Below are 17,587 nucleotides of genomic sequence, written 5' to 3'. Positions count from 1 at the left end.
TTTCCCAGGCAACTGTATTCCAAAAATTTCATTACTCTATATTAATTATTTTTTGATGTTGTGATTTCTTTTCCATCAGTGTATATACGTTTTTTCTTCTGTAAATTATGGAGAATCAAGAATGTATCCAGTTATCATCAGCTAGTCATCAAAACAGGCCTGTGATCACAAGGATTTGTACTTTTGCAAACAGGAAATTCAAAACATGACTTTAGCCAAAATAAGATTGGCAGATTTCTTCCCTATTACATTTGATGAAAGCACTGATGTTTTTTAAACTGAGTAGTATAGTTTGTTTTCTACTATCTCTGTGAAGGAATTTGTAGCGGGAATTTCCTTACATTTTGTAATTCTCATAGGATTTGTCATGAAGATAATAATGAGGAATACCATCTAAGGGAATTGCTGTAGTATGTATAGTCGAAGATCTCCATACTAAAATTTAACTTTTATCTGAAGAAAAGTGGCAAGTGACAATTGCGCAGCTATGACCCCTGATTCAAAAGATCTGTTCTAGAGGATTTACAAGCAGATCATATGCAAAACATTGCACCTATAGCAACCATTTAGTCTTTGATGGCCACTGTTTATTGTAATACATCAGCAACAACAAGAAATGTTGTAGCATTCACTAATACTTTCACAAAAAGACATAATGTCTTTAAAGAAGTACTTGGCAAAATACCACTGCAGAAAATCTGTTACAGACACTGGGCACCATGACAACCAACTGAAACTTCAAATCCATACTTTGCTGAAAGTATGCAATGGCCTCTACAATTTCATTGGGATGTGACAGAACAACTGTATCTGAAACCCACTGCCTTCTGCAGACTTTACACTCCCTTGAATTCTTTATCTCTGCTGAGTGCTTGGGTGGTATACTAGAATTCTTTATCTCTGCTGCCTGCTTGGGTGGTGTACTAGATAAGGTGTGAACTACACTAACCAGGTTTCCTTCTCCATCTCTCTTCAAAACGAAAGGTGCCTGCAAGCATCATAAAGAAAGAAAGAGAAGATGGGGATTCCAACTTTTAGCAGCCATTCTTTGAAACTCAAGAGCTCATCAAATAATTGGATGTGAAAATGATAGTACCACACTTATATCTTCACAGGAGACTAAGATATTAATAAGCTACTCTCTGCACTAAGAATACTTTCAAAGATCTTTGTAAATTCCCCTGTTAGAGAATGCCATTGAAGGAAAGACCTTCCTCAGACGTAAATGATCTTTTCAATTTAAGGACTAGTCTACTGCATAAATTTGCAGTAAAAAATCTCTTATGAGAAGCAATGGACGTATGCAAGCAGTTTATGGATATCTTTACTAGGGAAGGAATTTAAAACTAGTAAAATTCCTGAATCTGTCCTTGATTTCATAGATATCTGTGATACTGAACTGTATCCCTGCATTATCATTCTTATAGAAGATTTGCTGGTCTTGCTGTACTGCATAGCCACTGGTGTACTGAGCTCAATATTGACATAGTAATTAACATTTTTGCAAAGATCAACTGAGACAACATGAGTTTGCTCCATGTGTTAGGAAATTACAAAATTTTTAAATATTTTATAATCATCATCATAATACTGATCACAATCTATTACATTAAAATAAATATTGTGTATCCACTTCTTGTGTCCTCCTCTAGTCTAGTCAAGGATTTGTCTGAAATGCAGCCAGTTATTGGAGCATACTCTATGACCTGTCAATCATTTGGCATGAACACCGAGTTAGAAATTTACCCAGTCATTGGGCAGTAGTAACAGTGTTAAATTGGATCACCAATATCGAAGGAAGTCTACTAATTTTCCATTCAGTGGGATACGTTTGCTCCTTCCACACAACTTCATCCTCAAGATGTTTTTAAATATTTTTTCACTGTTTTACTTCACTAGATATTTCTTATTTTTTCCATAAAAGGCATTATATGCTGATACTCAGTATTCCCCCCCCCCCCCCCCCCCATGAACCATGGACCTTGCCGTTGGTGGGGAGGCTTGCGTGCCTCAGCGATACAGATGGCCGTACCGTAGGTGCAACCACAACGGAGGGGTATCTGTTGAGAGGCCAGACAAACATGTGGTTCCTGAAGAGGGGCAGCAGCCTTTTCAGTAGTTGCAGGGGCAACAGTCTGGATGATTGATCGATCTGGCCTTGCAACATTAACCAAAACGGCCTTGCTGTGCTGGTACTGCGAACGGCTGAAAGCAAGGAGAAACTACAGCAGTAATTTTTCCCAAGGACATGCAGCTTTACTGTATGATTAAATGATGATGGTGTCCTCTTGGGTAAAATATTCCGGAGGTAAAATAGTCCCCCATTCGTATCTCTGGGCGGGGACTACTCAGGAGGATGTCGTTATCAGGAGAAAGAAAACTGGCGTTCTACGGATCGGAGCGTGACATGTCAGATCCCTTAATCGGGCAGGTAGGTTAGAAAATTTAAAAAGGGAAATTTATAGGTTAAAGTTAGATATAGTGGGAATTAGTGAAGTTCGGTGGCAGGAGGAACAAGACTTTTGGTCAGGTGAATACAGGGTTATAAATACAAAATCAAATAGGGGTAATGCAGGAGTAGGTTTAATAATGAATAAAAAAATAGGAGTGCAGGTAAGCTACTACAAACAGCATAGTGAACGCATTATTGTGGCCAAGATAGACACAAAGCCCATGCCTACTACAGTAGTACAAGTTTATATGCCAACTAGCTCTCCAGATGATGAAGAAATTGATGAAATGTATGATGAGATAAAAGAAATTATTCAAGTAGTGAAGGGAGACGAAAATTTAATAGTCATGGGTGACTGGAATTCGTCAGTAAGAAAAGGGAGAGAAGGAAACATTTAGTAGGTGATTATGGATTGGGGCTAAGAAATGAAAGAGGAAGCCATCTGGTAGAATTTTGCACAGAGCATAACTTAATCATAGCTAACACTTGGCTCAAGAATCATAAAAGAAGGTTGTATACATGGAAGAATCCCGGAGATACTAAAAGGTAGACTTAGAGAAAGCTTTTGACAATGTTGACTGAAATACTATCTTTCAAATTCTAAAGGTGGCAGGGGTAAAATACAGGGAGCAAAAGGCTATTTACAATTTGTACAGAAACCAGATGGCAGTCATAAGAGTCGAGGGGCACGAAAGGGAAGCAGTGGTTGGGAAGGGAGTGAGACAGGTTTGTAGCCTCTCCCCGATGTTATTCAATCTGTATGTTGAGCAAGCAGTAAAGGAAACAAAAGAAAAATTTGGAGTAGGTATTAAAATTCATGGAGAAGAAGTAAATACTTTGAGGTTCGCCGATGACATTGTAGTTCTGTCAGAGATGGCAAAGGACTTGGAGGAGCAGTTGAATGGAATGGCCAGTGTCTTGAAAGGAGGATATAAGATGAACATCAACAAAAGCAAAACGAGGATAATGGAATGTAGTCAAAATAAATCGGGTGATGCTGAGGGAATTAGATTAGGAAATGAGACACTTAAAGTAGTAAAGGAGTTTTGCTATTTGGGAAGCGAAATAACTGATGATGGTCGAAGTAGAGAGGATATAAAATGTAGACTGGCAATGGCAAGGAAAGCGTTTCTGAAAAGAGAAATTTGTTAACATCAAATATAGATTTATGTATGAGGAAGTCGTTTCTGAAAGTATTTGTTTGGAGTGTAGCCATGTATGGAAGTTAAACATGGACAATAACTAGTTTGGACAAGAAGAGAATAGAAGCTTTCCAAATGTGGTGCTACAGAAGAATGCTGAAAATAAGGAGGATAGATCAAGTAACTAATGAGGAGGTATTGAATAGGATTGGGGAGAAGAGAAGTTTGTGGCACAACTTGACTAGAAGAAGGGATTTGTTGGTAGGACATGTTTTGAGGCATCAACGGATCACAAATTTAGCATTGGAGGGCAGCTTGCACAGGATAGAGTAGCATGGAGAGCTGCATCAAACCAGTCTCAGGACTGCTGACAGTACATAGGACTATAGTGGTATGTCATAATGGATAACTCAAATTCGTGAATTACTTGTGAACACAGGAAGTAATCATGAAAGTGTACAGCATCAATAACTCTGGAACTTCTTTCCCATATTTTGTAATTTGGTTTGTGAGAATAGGATGTTGATAAGCCAGTTGTTCAGTTTGTAGGATAATTTTGGAGAAAAAATTCAGACTGCTTTTAGGATGAGATTTTCAATCTGCAGTGGAGTGTGTGCTGATATGAAACTTCGTGACAGATTAAAACTGTGTGCCGGACTGAGACAGGAACTTGGGACCTTTGCCTTCCGTGGACAAGTGCTCTACCATCCGAGCTACCCAAGCACGGCTCACACCCGGTCCTAACAGCTTTACTTCTGCCAGTACCTCATCTCCTAACTTCCAAACTTCACAGAAGCTCTTCTGTGAACCTTGCAGAACTAGCTCTCCTGGAAGAAAGGATTTTGGGGAGACATGGCTTAACCACAGTCTGAGACATGTTTCCAAAATGAGATTTTCACTCTGAAGCGGAGTGTGTGCTGATACAAAACTTCCTGACAGATTCTGGCAACATTCCCCAGGCTGTGGCTAAGCCACGTCTTCGCAATATCCTTTCTTCCAGGAGTTCTAGTTCAGCATGTTTCACAGAAGAGCTTCTGTGAAGTTTGGAAGGTAGGAGACGAGGTACTGGCAGAATTGAAGCTGTGAGGACAGATCGTGAGACGTGCTTCGGTAGCTCATTTGGTACAGCACTTGCCCACGAAAGGCAAAGGTCCCGAGTTCGAGTCTCGATCCGGCACACAGTTTTAATCTGTCAGGAAGTTCCACAGAGTGCTTTTATTTGGAGTATTTAGCATTGCAGACCAGCAGATTATGTGCATACGGCAACAAAAATTGTCAAGATAGACGGAATCAATACTTGCTTTGTTTCTATCTTTACCCCATATAGCAATCAATTTCACACAAAACTGAAAGAATTACAAACCCTTCTGCAGTACCTATCTTCCAGCTACATTCATACTATTTTCATGAACCAGTACTAATACTACTTTCTGATTTTTCATATAATGCCCAAGCTTCTGAATTATAGCAATTTCTCTCTGTAATTCATAGTTAGCAAGCGAATAAAACATTCTCCAAAGTGACTAATTGTTACACCAGAAGGGAGCAGAATATGTATTGCTGTGTCACGCATTTCAAATTATCTGACTATTCACAAAGGAACAGATGATCTAGCCAGCAGCCTGCTTATCTTTAGGAGAAGCTAATAGTACTATAACTGATGAAAACACACAAAAGCAGATAACATCATTTCTAACTTTTGGAACTACTGCTTTTCTTTTTCTTTTTTTTCAATATAGAAAGGGAATATGGATGAGAGGGGTAATATTTTTCACCCTTTCTTCACAGAAGATAGATCTCTATAAAATTGGATTATTAGAAACCTGCAAATTAAAAAAAATATATGAATGAAATTTTCTTTTAATATTATTACCATATACTGTTAACCACTAATGGTTACATAAGCCTTTTGCAAAAAAGACAGAAGGAAGGAAGAATGCTGTCAGACATCACTTGGACAATGAGGTTGTTAGAGATGGGGTACAAGCTTGGACTGGGGGAGGACAGAAAAGAGAATTGGTCATGTCCTTTTCAAAGCAACAGGAAACAAACACCTCAGTGTTCAGACAGTGACCTGAACCCATGTCTTTTTGGATGCAAATAAAGTATCGTACAAGTGAGCCACCATATGCCTTCCAAGGATTAGTTGGGAAAAAGAACATGGAATTGACAGTAATCAAATACAAAAAGACCCACACATGTTAAAGTAAATCACTGCTGTCAGCATTACAATACTTACTTTTTACTCTGTATGGGAGGACCATTCTTTTCACTGCAGCAGCCAGCTGTATCTTCTTTGCAACATTTTCTCTAGGATTACCAAACACCCTTTGCTTTATATTACTGATGTCCATATATGACTTTTTCAAATAATTTAAGAACCGTAAGGTTCTCTTTATTGGTGTTTTGCAGAGGGGACAGCTTTTCAGACATATTTCATCATCTTTTTGTTTCAACCACTTGTCCAGTGCCTTAGATTCAATTGTGTGTTTGCAGTCTTCTAGGTAGACAAATCTGCAATAATGAAACATAGCTAACGCCACTCATAAGAACTCAGACAAAAAAAAAAAAAAAAAAAAAAAAAAAAAAAAAAAAAAAAAAAAAAAAAGAGTACTTGGATCAGCTGCACTGGGAATTCTGACATGATTTAAAATACATAAATTTCTTAGCAATGGGAAAACAACTGTTGAAATTTGTTTTAAATGGATCTTCAATTGTTTATTGCCTACAAAAATTTATATTGCATTGTGATTCTTGTAAAAAAGAATGTTTTTATTTAAAAATTCACAATTTTGATAGCAGAAAATATTCCTTTGTGCACCTTTAGCCATAGTGTCACAGGTTTACAATGGCAGGGAACACAGAACTACACTACAAACAGGAAAATCCCCACTCCTTGAAGAAGTTCTACTCTTGTTTTGTCCCAACATCTGTTCAGGCAGACACTGAAGATTGTCTTCATTTCATTCCATGGAATTGTCATGAAACTGCCTCCATTGGTTATAAACATCCTGCTCTGCATTTTTTTTTAACGAATCTACCTTAGGAAAAGATTATGCTTGCAGTCACTCTACACTCATGGAACCGGTACTGAATTGAGAGCATCAGCATGACTTGTGTATAATTTCATTCCTTTTTAGGGTTTCACACCTCAGTCGGTAAAAACAGAACTCTACTAGGATCACTTTGTCCATCTGTCTGTCCATCTGTTAAGGCCCAAGTAGTATGTATCAAGGTGAAATTGGTCATACATTAGGATCACACTGTGTAACAATGAAAATGTAAATCTAATGAAAACAACAAAGTCCTATCAATTCTAATGTGCTGATCGCGAATATCACAAAGGCAATTCAAAATCAGCTCTAATATTCATTTTACACTGTTTCATTACAGTGAGATAATTATATCAGGATTTTTGTGTTACGTTTAAATCATATATTATAATGGTTTGTCAAAGTCATAATAACTAGTAACAATGGATTATAGTATTGTCCCTGGTCTTTCTTGTGTGCAATATTTTGGATATAAACAATTTGATACCAATTTTAGTGCTATTTTTGTCTCCTCCCTCTTCAACTTCAGTGACTGTATTGATGCATGCAATAATTTTTGCACATTTGTTTCCAGATTAACTACCAGTTGTTCAAGTTGACTGCTACTGAAGTGGACAAAAATGCCACGAGTTTTTGTTAACAGTACTGACATATTTTGCTATAAAGCTATTTTGTCTAAAACTGACATGGTGAGACCGTGGCTGTATACAATTAATGTAGGTTGATTCTTACAAAGAAGAAAACAGCAACCAGCCACTATTAATACTGCTATTTATTTAAGTAAATAGTGCTATTTACTTAAATAAATAGCAGTATTAATAGTGGCTGGTTGCTGTTTTCTTCTTTGTAAGAATCAACCTACATTAATATTTTGCTATGTGTGTGGAGAAGTGACATTTGCTTCACAAAAACAGCAAATAACTGCACTGATTAAAAAAAGCTCACAGTTGTTATTTTGGGTGCAAAATAGGTGATCTTGATAAACCCTAGGCTCCATATGTGATCTGCAACACTTGTGCCAGCAATCTCAGGAACTGGATGCATGGGAAAGCACGTTCAAGCCCTTTGCAGTGCCCATGATCTGGCGTGAGCCAACAAACTACGTCAGTGACTGCTACTTTTGTATGGTTCCTCTTATCAAGAAGGGAATATATAAGAAGAAGTGGACAGTGATCTATCCTAACATTCCATCCACCATATGTCCAGTTCTACATGGGGAAGGATTGCCAATACCTAAACCACCGACAGAGTATGAGATTACTTCTGATGGGGATTCTGCATGTCCTGAACCATGTACATCACAAGATCCAGAGTTTCTTCCAAATATATCACCATCAGATGATCCACAAAAATTGTCTCAAAATGAGTTAAGTGATCTCATTAGAGATTTGGAGCTCTCTGAAGCTAAGGCTGAGATTTTAGCATCAAGATTGCAGCAGCGCAGTTTTCTGGAAAGCAATATAAATGTTTAATTCTACTGCAGAACAGAGCAACAATTCACTTCTTTTTTTAACATGGAAGATAGTCTCCTGGCATGTGTAGACATAAATGGTCTAATGAAGGCTCTCATAATTAATTACAACCCTAATGAGTGTCTATTTATTTATTTAATAAATAAATAAATAAATAGACACTATTGATTCGTCAAAGTTGAGCTTAAAAGCAGTGGATTTACATAATGGCAACGAGCTTCCTTCTATTCCAGTTGGGCATAGTGTGCACATGAAAGAGTCATACCAAAACATGAAAATTTTACTATAAGCCATCAAGTATAATCACTCTCAATGGCAAATTTGTGGACTTGAAAGTGGTTGCACTGCTAAAAGATATGCTGTTAGAGTATACTAAATATTGCTGCTTCCTCTGTGAATGGGATAGCTGAGCTCATGCAACTCATTGCAGTAAACATGAATGGCCCTCCAGAAAATCTCTTCAACCAGGTATAAAGAACGTTAAGAGTGAACCTCCAGTAGACCCTAAAAAGATTCTGCTCCCACCCTTGCATATCAAATTGGGTCTCATGAAAACTTTGTTAAGGGAATGAACAAATATGGTGGTGTGTTTAAGTACTTGAGGCAAAAATTCCCTTACTTAAGTGATGCCAAAGTAAAGGAGGGCATCTTTGTAGGCCCACAGATTCGAGAGCTTTTTGGAGACCATACTTTTGATGGAATCATACAAGGTGATGAGAAGTATTCATGGGAATGTTTTAAGACAGTCTGTTTACAGTTCTTAGGGAACAAACGAGCAATAAATTACAAAGAGATTGGAGATAACATGTTGTCATCTTATGAAAAACTTGGTTTGAACGTGTCACTGAAAATGCATTTCTTACATAGTCATATTGATTTCTTCCCCAAAGATTATGGTGCAGTAAGTGATGAATATGGGAAGCAATTTCAATGAGGTATTGTCACATTTTTGAACACATATGCTGGAAAGTGGAGCCTACTATTTGAGCAGTTTACTACTGGACTGTCATTAGGGATGTTATTGAGTATGTGTATAAAATTCAAGGCAAGCAAAAACGGTCATCTTCTGAATTTATCTTCGAACAAAATATGTAATGGTATATACAGTACATATGGGCGTTTAACATTTGTATCCCTTTACATACGTTTGTGACCAGTTCATTTATACATTTTCTTTTGTGCTTTACATAGTTCTGGTACAAAGTATACTTATGAAGTATTTTCATTGATGTAATATTATCTGCATTTTTTCTTAATATTTTACTTTTGTACTTCCAGAATGGCCTGCATAACACATAACATAATTCAAGTAATTATTAACTTAAAATTTGTTATGCTGAATCTTGGAACATGAATGTATATTTAGTTAGTGAGTTATTTATACAAAAATGTAGATTAATTTTTTTTAAAAAAAGCTAGAGCTAAACATTTATGAAAATTATGTATCATTTTATACTAAAAAAAACATAAGTAACTCAAAATCATGCAATTTCAACACTTTCACTTCAAATTTGTTGTTCAATTTTATGGTTCTTTTGTGGCATAAAAAATTTAAACTTCTGAGTGAACGCAATCAAAAGATACAGCCATTCATGTCACATATTTTGATACTCACAAACTTGTATCACCAAAAACTATAGGGTTAGTCCCACTGACCTGCAACCATGGAATTTGGGAAGAAGCAAGATTTCACAGTAAAAGTAAAGGAATCAAATAGAAGCAGGTTTTATATCATAGTGTACCTGATTACAACTTCTTGTGTACTGTATCGTTTAAACTGCTATGTAAGTATGTTGCTCGTATTTTGCTAGATCTTTGCTCGCGTCTGTGATATTTGGTGGTGTAAATGATTCTATATTTATTTTTTACTGAAAGTCAGTTTTTAAAAATATAATATAACTGGATAGCCAAAAAAGTCTACTCACCAAGCGGGATCACGACAAAACACATAACAGTTAATGAAATGTGCATGTTTTCGGAGTCAGTGGCTCCTCCTCCTGGTGGAAGGGATGACTGGGAAAGAAGAGGGATGAAAGAGAAAGACTGCCAAAATTTAAGAACTCTGAAGAATTATGGAGACTTACCAAATGGGACGAGACAGAAAGACTGATTGTTGGGGACTGCATTCAACGACATTTGTAAGCCTGAGAGCAATACGTAGTGTGGCTCATCAACAATTAGTAGATAAAGGATACCAAGCGATGTAATTATTACTAAAATAATTTACTATTTAGTTAATGAGTTTTGATGCTTCATCAGCATCATCTTCAAGCCACAATGCAAAAAATGGAGACATCCAAACATTGGTGCACATAGAACAGATACCACATACACTGAACTGGATACTGTGGACCTCTCTATTTACTTGATGTCTACACTCCAAATGCATGACAGCATGACACAGGTCATTAATCTGGGGGTGGGGGTGGGGGATGGGTGTGGGGGGGGGGGGGGGGGGTGGGTGGGGGGAGGTGCTGGTTGAGGTGATGTTCAGTTGCACACAAATGTACATGGGCAATGTTGCTGTAGAGGGAGATGGCATCAATGGTGACAAGCAAGGTGTGTCATGGGGAGGAATGGGCCAGACACTTAGGAAATGGTTGGGGTCTTTAATAGGAGGGGAGTCTTTGCATTATAGGTGCAGGTGTTGATCAAATTGGTTGCAGGTGTTGATCAACTTAGGAAGATCTATGTTCAGCAGATGCTATGAAGCCAGCGGCTACAGGATGGCTAGAGTGATTGAGGTCGTGGATCTTAGGAAGAAGATAAAAAGGTGGGAGAGTGCAGTTTTGATGGGATAAGAAGTTCTGTTGATTGAGGTGTTAGTCCTTGTGAGGAACCTGAGGTTTAAAGGAGGAACTGTAGGTCAGTTTGTATCACAGCAACAGGATCTTGATAGTAGATGCTGTACACACAGGTTTTAGACAGCTGACGTATCTCCTCGCTTACGTACTCCTGTTTATCAAGTACCACACTGCTAGATTCCTTGTCTGGCAGGGGAATAATGATGGAGTCATCACTTTTTAGGCAATAAAGAGTTAGGAGTTCTGCAGAGACAGGTTAGCGTCAAGTTATAGGGATATGGGAAAGAGTTGTGAAGCAACATTGAATGTTAGGAATCCTTGGAAGGCTTGTGAAGGGTGATTTTGAGGTAGCAATGTTGGATCAAGTTGGGATCGTTGTAGGAACTGTTCAAGGAGGGATGCAATGGCATGTTTGCTGTTTGAACGGTTTTACGATTGGGGTACAAAGTGATATTTCCAGTTAACATTGCACATGAAAGAAAATTAGTCCTTCACCAAAACAGCATGATTAGATACAGATTTAGAGCTGAAAGTGAAACCCTGGATAATAAAAAAAATTGGGGAGGTGAGAGTGCCTTAGATAAGAGGCTGAGAACAAGATCTTCAACTCTAAGCTCTCAAGTTTACAAATCTCATCTTGTGCAGTCCTCAACAATGTCTTTCCTTCTCAGCTCATCTGGTGCATTTTCTATGAACTGGAATTCTGGCCATCTTTTCCATAATTCTTCTCATTTCTTAAACATCACCCGTCACTTTCCTTCACCCCTTCTACTTTCCTTCAACGCACCTAAGAGGAGGAGATACTGACTCTGAAAGCTTGAAAGTTCCATTAACTTTTGTGTGTTTTCTCTGCCACTGCTTGGTGAGTCAATTTTTTTATCTATCTATCTGGTTTCATCATTGGGTGCGAATGTGTGTCGATTTGTTCCTGCTTATGGATTTGTTCCTGCTTATGAATACCTGTGTGTATTGTGTGATTTAACTGTGTTGTAATTATATGATTTGTATTTGATGTTGTTTTTGTTCACATCTACTTTTTGTACTTTCTTGTATTTAATGGAAAATTCTATGTCAGCAGCTTTTGACATAATCTGCATTCAATTTTGTTAATCTTGTCATGGCATGAATATGTAATTCTCCTTTGATTATGACGTAGCTTCTGCCACTGTTTATGCTGACTAATCTTACTCTTCGTCCAAACACGCCTTGGAAGGTCCAGCGATACCATCCTACCACAGTGTCATTCTCAGCTGACAGGCATCTTTGGCTACAGACATGGAGGGGCATTTTGTCAGCACACTGCTCTTGCGGCCATCATCACTGGAGCTACTACTTCTCAATCAAGTAGCTTCTCTGCCCTTGAGGGCTGCTTGCCAACAGTGCTTGTCAGACCCAGACAGTGACCCATCCAAGTGCTAGCCAAGCATGACAGTGCTTAACTTTGGTGTTACCATATCAGTGAGGCCGTTGGCCTTAAACTAGTTATTGTGCAATTTACTATTATGTAGCAAAAATATTTTACGTATAAGTTGTAATGGGACACCCTCCTAAAACATTACCTTTTTTATACATATAGAAATAGCCAATACCAAAAAGTACTTTTGAATTCTGTACAGGTTAAAATTATCTCAGCTGTTTCCCTAAAAGAATTACATATGATTTTGCATACGATGTATTATATTTCAGGCTAAAATATATAAAAAGAAATTAATTTGTCACAGTCGATATGTACAGCTAAAATTACTCTTCTTTTAGAAACATTTGAAATTACAAAATATCTGGCATACTTAAAATTCATATTATTAATTGCACAATCTAATGCTAATTATTAAATTTACTTCTGAATTCATTTACAAAATAATGATATAATTTGGTGAAGATTCTTCTTTTATCAAGCAAGTTAGTAAACTCTTTTGCTTTGTAAACTCTTTGGAATATTGTTGGTACCACAGAATGTAAGTGGTAGTGGGCATGCCTTTGATGGAAACAGACTTGTTTTGTGGTGTTATAGAAGTGGAAATTGTAAAGATCGTGTGATACTGTAAGAATGTGACAAAAAATAAAATTCAAGAATAAGACAGGCAAATCTTCAAAAATTATTATGTCAACGGGAACCCACAAAGTTAAAGAAATTTCAGCCTCACAAACCTACACTTAGTCATGACTGCAGCCAATAATGAGAAAATGCCTCTCGAAACTTTTGAAACAAATGAAGAGACTGGAAAATTTAATGCTGATGTGTGGGAGGGTAAGATCACAATGTGCACATTTGTACATGGGATTATATGGTTTAGCATGAAATTAATCCTACAGTTGTTAATGCTACTGTATTTAGTAAATGCTATTTATACAGGATTAACTAGTACATTCAATGATGGATGAGACTGGTGTATTATCCGCTTTGAAATTTTCATTGGAATGGAAGGACTATTCTAGTGCATTGATTTCTGGTACAGTTTATTGTACCTATTAACAACATGTGAACACATTTACATTAGTACTGTTTCATTTTTACCATTTGTAAGGGAGATAATCTATTTGGCTTTACACTGTACTGTAGCAGCTGAAATGGAATTTACTGAGTGTTGTATGTGTTGCCCACAAGATCTGTAATTGTAATGTCAAGTATTTTTGTACTCCCCCCCCCCCCCCCCCCAACAGTAAAAATCACTTGCACAGCACTTACGTGCTGCAGTTTTGCCTTGAAAAGTACAGAGATGTCACCTGTTGAAATACTGGCAGCTGCTGATGACATCAGTCAGCTACATCCCCATAAGTTATATTGAGCTTTCTGCACAGTATATAATTTTCATTCTAGTTAAAAAGTGTTTTTTACTGGCTTACATACCAAATCAGTAATTATGTAAATTGATGGAGGAGAGGGGACAAAGGAAAGGAAACGGAGGAACTACTGATATCAGCTGCATATCGACTGTGCGCGCCATCAGCAGTGATGAATGAAAATGTTGCTGAACTGGGATTTGAACCCAGAATCTCCTGCTTAATAGTTGCGTTGACCACTGTGCCATTGGGACACAGTGCTTATCACAAATGTTGACCCACATTCCAATCTAGCACCATCCCTGTTCACATCAGGGTCCACCATGCTCTCTACTGTGAGATTGCTGCCGGGGGGCTGAATGTAATTGGTGCATCTGCACTGAATGTGGTGGATTCATTGCCCATCAACGCAAATCAATTATATGAAGGTGTGGTGTCTGCTCTTTCAGATGTGTTCAAAAGAACAGACACCATGCATTCATACAATTGACTCACTTCAATGTGCAAGGAATCCACCTTCTTCAGTGCGAAATCACTGTTACATATGACCTCCTGTGGGGATCTCAAAGCATGCTTAAATGGTACAGTCAGCAGTGTTATAAACTTCACTGTATCAGTAGTTCTATTCAATGCAGTTGCAATTCAAATCTGTTTTGGAACAATTTATAGCAATATTAAATTCAGATGATGTATGCTCACACTGTATGGAGTTGCATAATCTGTAGCACAGAGGAGAAATATTCTTTTCTGAGTCTAAAAGCAATGTTACTTTTGGTAATAGCAACCAGAGCAGAAGAGTTACATCACTTAAACAAAAATTCAGTTGCTTGTTAAAGTTTAATAAAGCAAACTATATGTGGAATTAATTTGTCATCCATGTGATCTGAGTCTGACTTATTTTCTTTCAGAATATTTAGAGAGAGATCATAAAGAAAGAAAAAAATTCCAGATTGAGATAGAAGTGTGCATGTCAATTTCCTGGATGCAAAAGTGGTTATTTTTTAACCCCAGAACTTCAGAACAAACTTTTCTACAAATCCCCAGTTGCACCAAAGAGTGATTATATATATATATCTAAGGCATATGGAATTGGTGTTATACCAGGATTCCCTCTATTTGTGTTACACAGGTTGTGGTGATTGTGCTGGTGCTGGCAGCAGCACTAGTAGTAGAGACACTGTTTTCACCATATCAAATGAAAAAATAAGTGTGCACATGATACAGGTTGCAATGCAAACTATAAAATATTGGAGGAACCAACCAGATTCCTTTCTCAGTGACAGATGATGATGAGAACAGATTTTTGTGCACACCTATTTATGGAGGTGAAAGTAGTAAGGGTGTGCGGTTCAAAGTGTGATTTAACTACAAGAAAAGAAAAAAAAATGTATAAATTGCATTAAAATAAACTTGCCAGAGTAGGTAAATAATAATAATTATTATAAAAGCTACGGAATGAGGGCAACCAGTCGAAAAGTCTGAGAGAACTATACGATGACTGGAAATTTCAATTAATTGAAGAAGTGTTAAATGATGTGACAAAAACATTTATTAATAGATAACTAAGGTATGAGAATAAACCATCTGCAGCAATGTCAAACAATGGAAAATCCAGGATAAAATGTAATAGTATTATGAGAAGGAAAGTTGCTACTCACCATATAGCAGATATGCTGAGTCGTAGATAGGCAGAACAAAAAGACTCTCACAATTAAAGCTTTCGACCATTAAGACCTTCGTCAACAATGGACACAAATACACATGCACAGCGCGCTCACTCGCGCGTGCACACACACACACACACACACACACACACACACACACACACACACACACACACACACGATTGCAGTCTCAGGCAACTGAAACCTTAATGGCCGAAAGTTTTAATTGTGACAGTCTTTTTGTTGTGCCTATCTGCAACTCAGCATCTCCGCTATATGGTGAGTAGCAACTTTCCTTATTATAATATTTGCAGCAATGTGATATTCTAGACAAGATAAGGTATTTGCTTTATCTATTTACAAGTGTAATTCCCAATTGTATAGATACTTGGCTACATACTTCTCTCTTCCAAAGTCCGACCCCTTCAGTCAGTGCTTTCCCACATACCATTTGATACAGGACTTAATCGATCTTTGACAAATATATTAACAGTGGAAGTAATTAATATGCATGAAAATGCCAAGTACTGTGTTCTACTTTTTGATGAAATGTCTCTGGATGATGAAATGCATTATGAGGTACACAAACAGCTAATATATGGCAATCAGGACTTGGGTAATTTAGTATGGTCAGCTGAAGCTGCTAATAATACATAGTATAAGCTGAACGGCATTTCTTGCATATTACTTTATTGCAACCACTTTTTACTGTAGCCATTGGACAGCACTCATCGTACACATAATAAGTGAACTTCGCATATTGGATTCAAAGTCATTTGTAATGCAACAAACCAGAAGGCTCTTACAGAACGGTGTGAAGTAAACAAAATATACTGGCCTTTCACATATTCCACTTTGGATCAGAAGAGATTTGAAATTCTATCCAAACTAAAAGCAAAACACTTTAACTTTTCTGATTCCTATGTCAAAATGAAGGTCAAAGTTGCTGCTGAACAAATGATGTATACAGTTGCAGCATCAATCGAACATATATTTCTACACAGATATTACCATCTGAGGCTACACACAGCTGAGTTTGTAGTAAAAACAGACAATCTCTTTGATTCGTTCAATAGTAATGAGCAATATGCAAGTGATGGGAAAATATTGTCAGAAAATTCACCACATATAGAAGTGTGGTACAGCCTACTGAAGGAAATAGGCAGCTGACAAATGACAGATTTGAAAACAAGTAGAAACATGACTAATTTGTTTAGTTATATAAAAGGTTGGCAGTTGACATTTAAGTATTTTATTTTCTTGTGGAAGAACTTAAAAGAAGTAGGGTTTAAGTACTTAAATTTGAACCCCTTCAATCAAGATGCTCTAGAGAATTTCTTTTGTTGTATGAAGCAACATGGTAATACTAATACCAACCTGAGAAAATGTGATGATTACAAGCCACTGAACAATTTGTTTTACATTCTGGGAAACGATGGTATTAATGAACTTTTGAACAAAAGTGATCTGAATGACTGCAATGACACTGCTATGATTCAGCTAAATCCTAATTCTTGCTCGGATGATGTGCATGAGTCCATACATCATCACCAGGCCTTAGCTTATGTAGCATGCTATTTACTGAATAACATAGATGTACTATATGACTTAAACATGTAGAACCAGCCTCTACTCAACTACTGTAATTGAAAATCGTTTATTTACATCATTTAAAGATAATAATGAAGTGACTTTTCATTTGAAATATGCATGTGAAAATGCTATGATTTTCCTGAGGATATTTCATGATCAGCTACCTAAACACTATCATCTAAACAGTCATAGTCATACAAGAAGAATACATGGTACCAAAAGAAAATGTTCTCATTGCTTCATATAATATTTTGTAATAAACATGACATAGAAGTGATAGTTCTAAAGATGAGTATACCATTCATTACATATATAAATTTGAACAAAAAAGTAAAAGAAAGAAAAGAAAAAAAAGAGTTGTGTGTAAAACAATTAAAAAAGAGGAAGTAGTTTAAATTATTGTAGTAAACTTTGTATTTCATCATTAAACATATTCAAATTTACAGTAGTAACCTCTCTATATGTATATGAATGTGTGCTGTTCATCAGAGCTAAACTTAGTTACACATGCAAATGCAACTCTCACACACACGACTTCAGTCTCAGGCAACTGAAACCACACTGCGAACAGCAGTACCAGAGCTCCCAAACAAATAGTTTTTGTGTAGATCAGATCCTTGAAGCAT

General features: G+C 37.0%; 1 protein-coding gene across 2 annotated transcripts in view; it reads right to left on the bottom strand.

The window, feature by feature from the left end:
* LOC126336770 (NFX1-type zinc finger-containing protein 1-like) overlaps positions 1-17,587 on the bottom strand; it is a 448,808-nt gene that overhangs the window by 43,932 nt on the left and 387,289 nt on the right. For both annotated transcript variants that reach the window (XM_050000781.1, XM_050000782.1), the window contains one exon: positions 5,834-6,108. In XM_050000781.1, coding sequence (XP_049856738.1) covers positions 5,834-6,108 — 275 coding nt within the window. The remainder of the gene's footprint in view (positions 1-5,833; positions 6,109-17,587) is intronic.

Source organism: Schistocerca gregaria, chromosome 2 (genome assembly GCF_023897955.1).
Source record: "Schistocerca gregaria isolate iqSchGreg1 chromosome 2, iqSchGreg1.2, whole genome shotgun sequence".
NCBI lineage: Eukaryota > Metazoa > Arthropoda > Insecta > Orthoptera > Acrididae > Schistocerca > Schistocerca gregaria.
This window is presented reverse-complemented; position numbering and strand designations above follow the sequence as displayed.